At 36.3% G+C, this 13,977-nt stretch overlaps 1 protein-coding gene and 1 pseudogene across 1 annotated transcript in view; one reads left to right on the top strand and one right to left on the bottom strand.

Moving 5' to 3' along the window:
* Positions 1–2,240: 2,240 nt before the first annotated feature.
* Positions 2,241–13,977, bottom strand: part of LACTB2 (lactamase beta 2) — a 28,135-nt gene continuing 16,398 nt past the window's right edge. The window contains exons 4-7 of the mRNA XM_019726099.3: positions 9,112–9,290; positions 6,117–6,265; positions 3,240–3,321; positions 2,241–2,572 (exon numbers count right to left, since the gene is read on the bottom strand). Of these exons, the coding sequence (XP_019581658.1) occupies positions 2,529–2,572; positions 3,240–3,321; positions 6,117–6,265; positions 9,112–9,290 (454 nt within the window). The 3' untranslated portion in view covers positions 2,241–2,528. The remainder of the gene's footprint in view (positions 2,573–3,239; positions 3,322–6,116; positions 6,266–9,111; positions 9,291–13,977) is intronic.
* Positions 6,279–7,625, top strand: LOC109444598 (anterior gradient protein 2 homolog pseudogene; annotated as a pseudogene).

The following is a 13,977-nucleotide window of genomic DNA, read 5'->3' as shown; positions in this document are numbered from 1 at the left end:
TACCATTCAGTGGCATTAAGTGCATTCACACTGCTGTATGTAGAATCATGACCACCATCTTTAACTTTTTCATCCTTCTAAACTGAAATTCCTTACCCACCAAACAGTAACTCCTCTTTCTCCCTCTTCCCAGCCCCTGGCACCCACCATTCTATGTTCTGTCTCTGTGAACCTGACTAGGTATCTTATATAAGTGGAACCATATAGTATTTGTCCTCTGGTGACTGGCTTATATTTCTTAGCATAATGTCTTCAAGTATCATCTATATTACAGTGTCAGAATGTCCTTCCTTTTTAAGGATAATGTTCCATTGTGTGTGTGAGTGTGTGTGTATCTATATATTTATACAACATTGTGTTTTTGTTTTTTTTTAATTCAGGAAGGGGAACACGACTTTATTGGGGAACAGTGTGTACTTCTCGGACTTTTTCCAAGTCAAGTTGTTGTTCTTTCAATCTTTAGTTGTGGAGGGTGCAGCTCAGCTCCAGGTCCAGTTGCCGTTGTTAGTTGCAGGGGGTGCAGTCCACCATCCCTTGCGGAAGTTGAACTGGCAACCTTGTGGTTGAGTGCCCGCGCTCCAACCAACAACTGAGCCATCTGGAAGCTCAGCGGCAGCTCAGCTCAAGGTGCTGCTCAGCTCAAGGTGCTGTGTTCAATCTTAGTTGCAGGAGGCAGAGCCCACCATTCCCTGCGGGAGTTGAGGAGTCAAACCAGCAACCTTGTGGTTGAGCCCACTGGCCCATGTGGGAATCGAACCGGCAGCCTTCGGGTTAGGAGCATGGAGCTCCAACCCCTTGAGCCACCAGGCTGGTCCCTCTATATAACATTGTATTTATCCATTCATCCTTCAGTGGACCCTTGGGTTGCTTCCACCTTTTGGCTATTGTGAATAATGCTGCATTGAACCCGGGTGTATGTATCTATTCAAGTCCCAGCTTTCAATTCTTTTGGGTATATACCCAGAAGTGGAATTGCTGGATCATATGGTAGTTCTAAATTTCATTTTTTGAAGAACTACTATACTATTTTCCACAGAAGCTGTACCATTTTACATTTCCACCAGAAATATACAAGTGTTCCAATTCCTCTTATCCTCCTCAACACTTATTTTCTGTTTTGCAATTTTTAAAACTAATAGCCATCCTAATGGGTGTGAAGTAGTATCTCGTTGTGGTTTTAATTTGCATTTCCCTAATGATTAGTGATGTTGAGCATCTTTTCATGTGCTTCTTGGCCATTTGCCTATCTTATTTGGAGAAATGTTTATTTAAGTCCTTTGCCCATACTTGCATTGGATTGTTTGTTTTTTGTTGTTGAGTTCACAGTTATTTTGTAATATGGGATGGTTTCAGGAACAAAACAGGTCTCCAGGGCATGAAAATTAGTGCTTAGAATAGTTTGAAAATGCTAGGGACCTTGGGAAACGGGCAGAAAGAGGAGGATATTAAAGAAAGTTAAAAAAAAAAAAAAAAGTAAGTCTTACCTTTAGGGAAAAGTAAAGAAAATACATTTTTAGGATTCTGAGCTCATTTTAGTATTGGAGTTTGGCAACCGTACGGGTTAAATAAGCATTGGTGGGCTACCTTGAGAACCTAACCACTATTTAAGAACACTATTTATATATAAAAATGCCATTTTTATAATCCACTAATTAAAAGTGCTGTATAATTTATATATATGCTGACGACTATTTCTATACTAAAATCTAAACTCGGAAAGTAACTTGGTGTACTCATGGATTACAGAAATAATTATTATATAATGCCTTTAACTGGAAATGTAATATTTTTCAATTACCAAAAGTTGATGTGCATGAATCATTTGTGGGATTACCATTATAAGAAAATATATGTAATACAGAACTATAGAACTAATCCATAATAATGATATAATTGATAGAAACATGAAAACAAAGCAGTTATCTACATATACAGACAAGGGTTGCAGAAAAGGAAGGATTACATAGAAATCTGTGCTGTTAACTGAAGCAGCTAGTGAAAACAGTATTGTTACTAGCTGCTGGTACAATAATATCCAATTTAAATCCTTTTGCTGTGACGGTCGGATATATCCAAATGAATCTATCCAAAATTTTTATACATAAAAATAATGCCGTTTATATACAAAGCAGCTCAAATTGTTATTATTAAATACATAAAATAGTCAAAATACCAATTTTTTGTTTTTTGTGGATTGCTGACATTTTGAAAAACAACTTGAAATCAATGCAGCAAAAGAGTTAAATTACATAAAGTTTATTATTTTTCAAATAACCATTTTACTTAATCAATTGAAAGTGGATAAACTGTTGGATCCTGAAGTTTTGGTAAAATGAGGAGAAACCTAGGTTAGATAAATAATCTGTATTATAGTTGTAAAAGTAGTATGTATTTTAGAATATGACATTTTAAAGTATATCTAGGGTTATTTTCAACATTCGAAAGTATAGTCTCTGTAAATAATTAATAGTTAAGAAAACATACCATTCTCTAAAAACAAAACAGCAAAATCTTTCATCAATCTGACACTAAAGATTAGCTTTCCATTTCTTGTCAGGATCCATGCTGCTAACTGTGGAAAGAAAATTAGAGAGTAAATATTTAACAACAGATAAGCCAAATTCACTGGATTTTATGTTATCTTCTGGCTAGAAAAAGCATTCATTCCTAAAATAATTTTGTTGCTCAATATAAAGTTGGTATATTTTTTTTTTTGTACATTTAGAAACATTACTGAAGCTTCTATACAAAATTCAAGCTTTGAACCTGTTGATTTTAAGGATTAAACTTGTATAAAGATTCTGAATTTGACAAATTAATCTAACACTAGTAAACAACTGTAGAATTACTGCTTCACTATCTTTGAGTTTCCTACTTTAATTACTGCTAAGACCTCTGGCTGTTGCGAAATCTTTTACATGGAAAATTCTTCGTGGTCTTGTGGTCTGGGAGAAGAGAAGCTATTTTTCCACTATACACCTTTGACTGTCATTCTGGTGGATGAGGATTGGAAGCCCTAAACTAGATTCCAATTCCTGTGGACGTTTTTGGTTCCCATTTGTGGTCCGCTGGCCTTTCACTAGTGACCCTGCCTAGTGCCTGTCTCTCCAACGTACAGTGATATTCAAGGGAACTCTGATGGGTGTTATTTTTCTTAAAAGGAAAGTAGTTCGTTTGCTTAAAAGAAAAATATTTTATATGCTGGGAATAAAATAATTAAAACTTGGACATATACTTACATATTTTTCCTTCTTTTTCTAATTTTCTCAAATGAAGTGAGATATTATGTTCAGCCATTTTATGTAAATGCTCAGGAGTATTCTAAAAGAAAAATGAGAGCGAAAGAAAACATTTCTTTTTTTTAACAAAGAACAGAGCTAATCCGTCTGAAACTTTAAAAGAAAAAATGCAACAAAATTTTCACTTGAATGTATTTTTATATAGTAATAGCCCAAATGATTTCACCTTAAACATGTCTTCCTTTAGACATTATATTCTTATATATGCTCCTATAGCTATAATAGACTGAGCTCCATAAAGATAGCAGCAGTGTGTTTTGTTCACTACTGAATACCCAGTGCTCAGCATAATGGCACACAGTAGGAACTCAATACCTTATGAATGGATGAATAAATATTATAAATGTAAAAATTATTCTAGATAGTTTTGATGATGCTACAGACATTGGCCCTATGGTTTACTTATTAGGTCACATGATAATACTTTTGCACATTTCCCTTGATTATCCTACCTCTTTTATCATTTAGTTTCCATCCTGGATACTCTTCCTTCGACTTCTCTTAAATACTGATGTTGATAATGAGTTGTATCATTGACTCTTTTTCTTTTTACTCAACCAACTTGCCACAGCAATACCATGCATTAATGATTCCCAAATATAAACCTTTAACCCCAAACACTTCCTTAAGCTCCATATTCTAAATCCACCAGTGCCATCTTCTCCATTTTGTTACGTGACACCCCTGTCTAAGATCCTTGGGTGCTTGGTCATTCCCAGGTTACTCCCGAAAGCCCAAACGGTATCAAGGCTTTCTGTGACCTGATGATGCCTGCTTTTCCTGACTCGTTTCCTGGGACTCCCTTCCTTTCCACCCATATGCATTCTGTGCTCCTGTCATATGTCTTTGTGGGGTTTCAGATACACATAATGCTCTTTTATTACACCCAGTGTTTCAACACATCTTTCCCTCTGTCTAAAATGACTTCCTTTCTCTTGTACTCTGGCCTGAGAAATGTTTACTCCTTCAAGACCCAATTAAATGATTAAGTTTCTGAAGCTTTCCGGACAAGCCTCATTATCCTGCATCTTCATCAGGTAGGATTTATCCCTCTTCAGTTATACCCTGACATACTGTGGGCAGGCCTTGGAGGCAGCCTGGTGTGATGGAAACCAGATTTGATTATCTGACATCTGACATTGGAGTATGTGACCTCTGCTAGTTGTGTGCCCTTGAAAAAGTGACTTAGTTCTCACTTTCTCAGTCAGGTTTTTCATTTACTAAGATGGAATAACAGTATCTTCGTGCAGTGAAAATTCGAGGTATTTGAATTAAGTACCTCAAATTATTGTCAATGTAAAGCATTTAGTACAATGTCTAGCACATAAAAACGTGCTCAAAAAAGGGAAGCTATTATGATAGAGTCACTATCTGTTACAAATATCTGTTGAACATGAACTGAGTTCTTTGAGGACAGGAATCTATAGTCATTCTTATATTTCTGCACTAGTCCAGAGTGTGGTACATGAAAGGTAGTCAGTAAATATTTGTTGAATGAATAAACCCCTTTATAATACATAACGCCATTCTATATGCAACAGATACTTCACACATATCCACAGTAAATACACCTCTGAATACACGCTGACTTCACCTCTGAATGAAAAACCAGCATTTTTTTTTTTTTCAGTCATGGGCAGGTGCTGGGTGATGACTCATCTGTGAGGGTGAGAGAGTTCTGTGTGTACTTAAACTAACCCCAACATACTAATGAACGGTCTGGAGTGCCTATTCCGTAGTATTATGAGGAAATGAACTGGCACAGAATTTAAATATTTACATTACCCTTTGCCAATGGTACTTTTTAGCCACTTTAACCATTTCATCCCTCCTTTTCAAATAAAGCACACTGAGTATGATCTTACCGGTTTTTGATAACTTAGGCCTATGGGACATCAAGGTCCTTTAACTGTAACTGGCCCCAGGTACCTTTTCAGGCTCATCTTAGTTACGTGTCATGTATCTTCTGGCTGCACAGGTTGTGGTAGTGGGAGTTTTTAAACTCAGGTAATTTTTTTTAAAATTAAAGTTTATTGGGGTGACAATGGTTAGTCGTTACATAGGTTTCAGGTGTACAGTTCTGTAATCCATCATCTATATATCACATTGTGTTCCCCACCCAGAGTCAGCTCTCCTTCCATCATATATTTGATGCTGTTTACCCTCAGCTACCATCCCCTCCCTCCTAAACCCAGGTAACCTTATGCCAAAGCCTACATTCTTAACCTCGAAGCTATCCTGCTATGCAGCAAATCCCCAATTTGCCAGAAAACTGAATTATGCTAATTGATTGCCACATAGTGCTGTCATAGAGTGATGTGCTCAGAGGCCGCTCAGGTGAGGGCTTTCTTCTGTATACACCACACTTCTCTACTCGTGTTCTTTCACAGGTACTTAATCCATTGTTGGGCATGGCTGCTAGTTCTCACTGCTGTTATCCCAATATCTGGTGCTAGCAGATCGTCCCTTCTCACTTGCCCAGGCTAAGATACCAGATAACAACACGGTTATATGCTATATAAGTCATTACAAAACTTCACCATCAGGCTGTTGGGAACAATCTCTCCTACAGAATAAAGTACATGAGGTTTAGTGATGGCTCAGAATGGTTCTTTTTGTCGTCCACGCCAGTTTTTGTTTAACTTCTGTGTTCTGCAAAGTTGATGCTGGTCTCAAATCTGTGTAAGTGGCATTACTTACAAAATTAACAGACTTATTCTGTTCTGGGAGGTAATACGTTCACTATACCTATAGTTTATTAAATAGATTATTCTACTGTAATTGTGGTTATGTACAAATAAGATAAATGAAAATTACCTTGTAAATAATTTTTACAAGCTCCATCACTTTAAATGATTTTTCAAAATTATCACGCAATAATGAAAGAATTTGCTCCTCTCGAATATTTCTGTGAGAAATGTATTCTTGAATTTTAGCTTCCGCATTATGGATTACTGGGCCATGTCCTGAATTAGAATAATTAAAAAATTATTTCAGCCAGATAAAAAACATTAAGTATAAGTGAAGTTAATTCATTCTATGTAAACATAGTTCATATGATGTGTTGAAAAAACATACTAAATACACACAAAAATAAGATTTGGAAAACTACATACATGTGAGATTTAAAATTTATGTACAATGCCAAAAAACATTCAATAATTATATGAAAATTTAGATAAAATGTTATGGTGTACACTAAAAATATAAAATTAGAAGCTAAAAGTAAAAACACTAACCACAACAGTAATGATAGGTAGAGTGCTCATTATTTTCCAGGCACTGCTTAACATATGCCGTTTCCCCGAAAATAAGACCTAGCCGGACAATTACCTCTAATGTGTCTTTTGGAGCAAAAATTAATATAAGACCCGGTCTTACATTATATTATATTGTAAAGACCCGGGTCTTATTTTCCGGGAAACACGGTATTATTCTTACAATCCTCCCTGAGGTAGGTACTGTTATTATCCCTCTGTTATAGCAGAAATGGAGGCATAGGGAGGGTAAATAATCTGCCCATGGTCCCACTGCGAAGGAGTGGAGCTGGAATTCTGATCCAGAAGCTTTTAACCACTTTTAACCACTCTCTGCTCTTAACCACCATGCTGCCCTCACTTATAAAAGACTGAAAAGGGGAATGTAGAGGAAACTTGGACGCAACAAGGCCATCTGGCTCTCAGAGACAGGTGACTGGGAAAAACCAGACTTGCCATGGAGCAGATTTCAGCGTCACCATTCTCACTCCTGGTGACTCTCTCCTACACTCTGGCTGAAGATTCCACAGTCAGACGGGGACCCAAGAAGGACACAAAGGACTCTCCACCCAAACTGCCCCAGACCCTCTCCAGAGATTGGGGTGACCGCCTCATCTGGACTCAGACATACGAAGAAGCTTGATACAAATGCAAGACAGGCCACAAATGCTTGATGATGATTCATCACTTGGATGAATGTCCACACAACACAGCCAAGCTTTAAAGCAAGTGTTTGCTGAAAATAAAGAAATCCAGAAACTGGCAGAGCAGTTGGACCTCAGACTAGTATGTGAAGCAACAGACAAACACCTTTCTCCTGATGACCAATAATTCCCAGGATTATGTTTGTTGGCCCATCCCTGACAGAGCCCACATCACTGGAAGATATTCAGATCGTCTCTATGCTTATGAACCTTCGGATGCAACTCTACTGCCTGACAATATAAAGAAAACTTGCAAGTTGCTGAAGTCTGAATTGTAGAGAAAAAAAAAAAATTGCAAGCACTTCCCTCTGTGTTAGGTCTTGTGACTTGGGACCAGAGATGTCAGAAGATGCTGGAGAAGGCAGAAGCACTAGTGGACATGCTGATTAGATTATGATTTAGTGTTCCAACAGCTGTTTTTCAAAAATTTGGTTTCAAGTTATACATATATGAAAACAATATTGTATACTACCATAGGGAGCCATACTTTCAAAAAAACACCAAGAGCTATTAAAAATTCACAAGGACCACAGTACAACTTGAAGGATCTTATGTATAGGCTAGTAATTCAGAAATGCTGACAGCCCAGATAAAGGTACATTGACATTTATTTGCTCTTTAAGACAGTGCAAATTAATATATTACACAAGTCTGCCAGAGGGATGTTTAAAATATCTGAGGACAAAATATCCAGAAGCAGGCTAACCTATCATCACGCAAAGAGCAAGAGTTTTGGTTAGAATACCGACTGTTATTTACCAGCTGTGTGGCCATGAGTCTCTGAGTCTGTGAGCTTGTTTCTTGTGCTGTGCAATGAGGATGCCACTACCTACTTCACTGGGTTTCTGGGAGGACAACAGCTAACTGCAAAGGTCCCTGCAGGTAACTGACAGCAGGCTTGAATATATGGTAGCTATGGCTACAGAACATAATTTACATATAAGCTCCTGCTGTGCTAATAAGCCAGTTCACTAGATTCACTAAAGCTGACGCTCTAAGAACCTTTACTAAGCAGCCTCTTGTTAGCTTTGCCTGACTGTGAGTGCATCAGATGTCTATTCTCTTCACTTTAAAAATAGCTGTCAGCTTCCAGTCCTTTTACGTCGTAATTGTAATCCAAATGCCCAGGTTCACTGTATGTTTCCTGCTCCCTCAGCAGTGGAAACTCATGAGAGAATATGAGGGTAATGAAGACACTATTTACAGATTTTTCCACGGCTGTCTGGTTAGGGACAAGTGAGAAGGAATTAAAAAATGAAGTAAGCTAGTTTCTTTTCCCTTCTGGGCCCTCTTGTTGGGTTTGGTATCTGTCTCAGCTTTCAGGATGGAGGGGAGATTCATACTGAAGAGCAGTGCAGTATAGCTGAGATGCTAACAACAGGTTTCTTTTTTGGAGAATGGAAATAAATATACCCTTCTTACAGTTGACAAGGAAGCTATTGATATTTCAATAGTGTGAATTAAAAAACTAAACCTCAAAGGTCAAATGTTACCCAAGGTTACATGACAAAAATGTGGCCCATGATACAAATCAAATTAACAAAGTTGAAGGTAGCTTATAGAATGAAAAAATTTTCTTGTTCCAATGTAAGTTCATTTCCTTTAATAGTTCTATTAATAGCTGTTTAAATGTTAAAAAAAACAAACCCTTATATCTTTTATAAAAAGTTATTGATATAACTCTTGGCCTTTTTAACTGCATGGCTAGACAAGACTTAGGGGTATAATTTTAAAGAAGCAGTTTATGTCTCTCTTCAAGGCTAAAAACACAAACACATACACAGACAAACCAAAATGAGCCCTCCTCATCATTTGACACAAATGGTTTGCTGGATTTAAAAAATTACCTACCTGGATATATAATATCAGCTTTGATTTTTAATAACTCTTTTAGGGAGTTCATATAATCATAGAGGTCTTCAAATACAGTTGTGCCTTCTCCCAGGATGCAATCTCCAGAAAAGAGAGCATTTTCCTCTTCTAAAAGTAGGGCCATATGATCATCAGTGTGGCCAGGTGTGTATATAACTCTGGTTGAAAAAAGAAATAAGAACAATTACGAACTCTTGGGCTTAGAAGGCGTTTTGAGCAGCAAATTATTCTCTGTCCTCAGCTCTGGACAAGACACAAATAAATGATGTCAGTGAGTTAAAAAGCTTTTTTTTCTCTTGTTGCCCACTGAAAATTATCAGGAAATTTCTCTCCTTTAAATCAAATTTCTCACTCTGAAGTGTAAATTTAACACTGTTCCCATTTTTTTTTTCTTGTTTTGTAAGTCGTAAGTACTGATTACAACAAAATTGGAAAAGTACTTAAAGGAGATAAAAATCACCAATCTTTCCACTACTTAGAGATAGTGCTTTTATTATCTAAGAACATATTCTTTTTTCAATTTTGTTTGTATATCAGGAGGTAAATTTTACAATACACTTTATGGCAAGATTATGAGAAAAAAATCACTTTCATATGTTGCTGGTGGGAGAGCAAAATGGTACAGCCTATATGGAAGGGGATTTGGTATTTTCTAACAAAATTACATGTGCATTATTAACCCTCTCACCCATCAATCCCACTGCTGGAAATCTACCCCCAAAACACACCTTCACAAATACAAAAAATATGTACAAGTTATTCGTTACATTACTTGTAATTATAAAACATTAGGAACAACCCATATGCTGACCCATAGGTAAATTATGGTAAATGAAATACTATACAGCCATCAAAAAGAATGAGGAAGACCTCTGTAGACTGGTATGAAGTAATTTGCAGGATATACTGTCAAGTGAGAAAAAGCAAAGTGCCAAAGAGTGTTCCTAGTATGTTCTTTTGTATAAGAAAGACGGGGAAATAAAAAGAAATCTGTATCTATTTATTTAGTTTTGCAAGAAGAAAGCCAGCGAGGATAAAGCAAAAACTAATGAATACAGGTGCCTGTAGGGGGTAGGCAAGTGGGGTGTAGGGAATAGAGGTGCAAGCGACTTCTCTAACTAGAACTTTTTTACTAGTTTTAACTTTTAAGCGATGTAAAGATTTTATATGTCCTAAACATAAAAAGAAAACCTTGACATTGAATTCAGAAATCTTACTGTACACTAGATAGACAATATAGCCACAGTAAAAAATTAAATCAAGTAAGTTTTAAATATAATACTAAGACTGTACATCCTTAATAGAATATATCTTAAGATCAATAGAATTGCAAAGATATCTTGAACTTTACTCAATAGGTTTCTTGCTGCCAGTGTTACAGGTTATTGTGTTTCTGAAACTATTTTGTGTTTGTTATACGCTGGTATAAACAAGTAAATAAATTGATGTGAAAAACCAAGTTTTTTACCGTGGGATAATTACAAAATATATATGGAATCAGGGAATTAAATTTTTTGGTTGTTTCTTATTTGAATTGAGGCATCATGAATTCATCATTTCATTTATTCCCCTAGCTCTGTCTACAAAAAGACCCAGAAGCAATGAAGCCCAGTGGTAACGAGCACACCTCACACTCAGTGTTTTGTTTCCATTTCCCACTCAAGCAAACCAGGGCTGCTTACATACATGGCTGGCTCCAGGTCAGGGGCAGGGAAAGGAAAGTGTGCTATGGAGACACCCTGTGTAAGATGGCCAGGAGGTGCTGAAAGATTGGGCTATGTCAAAAGGACAAGGAAGCACTGTAGTGATACTCAAAAAAAGAGGGGGGATTTCTTCCTTAAAAAGAGTACGAGCAAATGAAAAAAATAATGAAAAACAAGAAGAAAGTGGACAAAATAATAGAATAAGAAAAGTCACAATTATGCCACCTTCAATATATTAACTGATGAATGCAAGTATTATTAGTAGATGCTAAAACCGCTGGATGAGAGATTGTCGGGAAGCAGGACAGCCACAGAAGGCAGCGTAAGGGTACCTGCTTTGGGCTGAAGTCACAGGACCATATTACTAATAAGCAACAATGAAGCTCCACTAAAAAGACGTGTAATTGTCATTAGCAACTAGCGGCTCAGTACTTTCACAGGATAACTCTACCAAACATTTAAAGTCAGGTAATTACACTACTACTCAACCTGTCTCAGAGCATAGAAAAAGGAAAACTGATGAATCCCAAACCTGACAACAGTTGTACAAAAAGAAAACTACCCAACTTCAATAATGAATATCATTATAAAAATATTAATTAAAATATTAACAAATAGAATCCAAAAGCCTATTTAAAAATAGTAACATTATGACCAAATAAAGTTTATTCAAAAAATGCAAGGGTGTTTCACTATTATATGATCTCTGAAAATCATAATAAAGCTGTGGCGAAAAGTACTAAGATCATCTCCTAGACACTTCAAAGGCATTGGACAAAATTCAACTCTTAAATAACAGTATTTAAGAAAACTGAAATGACTATACCTTAGAAGAGTTTCTCCTTTGCTAAAAAATCCAATCAAGCCCTTAATATTAAATATTGAAACTGTAAAGCCGTGTAAAAGATCTGCTAAAAGAGTATAGATATAACGTACAAGAACATGAGATACTAGTATAATGGGAGCAATTATTTTTGAGAGGCATTAAAAACTGACATTAAGAACCACTATGCTTTTATGGTTTCTAAGTACATGCTTTATCTATTGCAAATAATTACTATATTATAGTTGCATCAATGGTAAGGTTATTAAAGGGACGTTAGACATCATGTCTTTTGTCTGATTAAACCTGCCGCAATTAGTTAATAATTCAATGTTATACCTTGTTTCCCTGAAAATAAGACCTAGCCGGACAATCAGCTCTAATGTGTCTTTTGGATCAAAAATTAATATAAGACCAGGTATTATGTTATGTTATATTATATCATATTATATTATATTATACCTGGTCTTATAGTAAAATAAGACTGGGTTTATATTAATTTTTGCTCCAAAAGACGCATTAGAGCTGATTGTCCGGCTAGATTTTATTTTTGGGGAAACACGGTAGAAAAATAATTTCTGTAGGTATATTTCTAGCAACTATAAAAATATATGGGTAGATATCTTATCTTATGGACAACCTTCTGAACAATCACACATAGAAGGCATCTACAAAAAGAACCTCAATCTTTTTTCTTAATGTAGAAAAACTCCTTTGGAGAACCATTCTTTTTTAGAGTCTGCAAACTGTCTTATCCGTCAAGGTGCTTGCAATGCCTCCTTTATATTCCCCTTCCAGTCCCCATGCCAGAGCTCAGTAATGGTTTTCTTTGATTATTTTCTAGGCTGGAAGCAGTAAGATTTCTTAAGTTAAGAGATCCAGAAATTCCAATTCTCCAGTCACCTGGGTGGCTAATGCTTTAATTTACATAAAAACTGTTAAAATTCACTTCACATAGGCAGGAGGAGAAAAGGAAGTGACATCAGGAGGACAAAAGGAAGACAGAGCAGAGGAAGAGCAGCTGTGGCCCTGCCATTCTTCAGGTAGGGCATTTAGCTAGTTCTGCCACTTCCTGTGAGAACAGACTTCACACGCATGGCTCTCTTAGAAACTGAGGAACAGTCAACAAAAGCTGTCAGATTAACTGTGAGAAATTAAATTTAGTTCACTAGAAAATTCCTGAGGATTACACCCAGAATCCTGACTGAAAAACCTTGCTAACTTTCTATATTTTACTAATTGGTTCTTGGTGAGTATTATCTCTCTGTTGTTTTTTTTTTTTTCCTTTTCAAAATTGGCAAGTAGACAGGACCAACTGGACATCAAATATTTGGGGACTTAAGTAAATTTTAACTTGTTTATGAAACTTTTGCTTAACAATGAGTCTTCTTGTTATTATTTAAAACAATTGGGTTTTACTGATTTTATAAAAATGGAAATTGGAAACTATGGTAAATTAAATATTTTATTCAGATTTTAGCTTAATTAGAATTTATATTTTGAGAAAAGATTATTTACTAAGTCATTTAAAAAGTGTGTCTAGGGGCGGCCGGATGGCTCAGTATGTTAGAGCGCAAGCTTTTACCAACAAGGTTGCTGGTTCAATTCCCGCATGGGATGGTGGGCTGCACCCCCTGCAACTAAAGATTGAAAACAGCGACTGGGGGGGATCAAATATATGGTGATGGAAGGAGAACTGACTCTGGGTGGTGAACACACAATGGGCTTTATAGATGATGTAATACAGAATTGTACACCTGAAATCTATGTAATTTTACTAACAATTGTCATCCCAATAAATTTAAAAAATAAATTAAAAAGAAAACAGCGACTGGACTCGGAGCTGAGCTGCGCCCACCACAAGTTGATTGAAGGACAATGACTTGGAGCTGATGGGCCCTGGAGAAACACACTGTTCCCCAATATTCCCCAATAAAAATTTAGAAAAAAAAAAAAAGTATGTCTTTTTTGTTTGATGCTTTGTGTTCGTTTTCCCTCACAATCTTAAAATAGATTCCCATACTTAATTTACCTTAATTACAATGCGGTAAACCAAAAATTAAATGGGATTCAGATAATATTGAGATCCTTAGCATCAATTCACTCCATGAAATAAGATATAAGAGTCTAATAAGGGGGTGGGGTAGGAAGCAAGTACGTGGGTGGCTTTGGGGCACTGATACTGTTGTTTCTAGATCTACATGCCGTTCACACGGTTTGCTCAGTTTGTAACAATTCGCCATTCTGCATACTGATGATATATTTACATTTTTCTGCTTGCATACTTTAATAAAAAGCTTAAAATATGTGGTCTGTTCA

This window comes from Rhinolophus sinicus, chromosome 7 (genome assembly GCF_057876585.1).
Source record: "Rhinolophus sinicus isolate RSI-liver-muscle chromosome 7, RSI-T2T, whole genome shotgun sequence".
In the NCBI taxonomy this organism is placed as follows: Eukaryota; Metazoa; Chordata; class Mammalia; order Chiroptera; family Rhinolophidae; genus Rhinolophus; species Rhinolophus sinicus.
The sequence above is the reverse complement of the archived record's forward strand: the minus strand, read 5'-3'. Positions and strand labels throughout refer to the sequence as shown.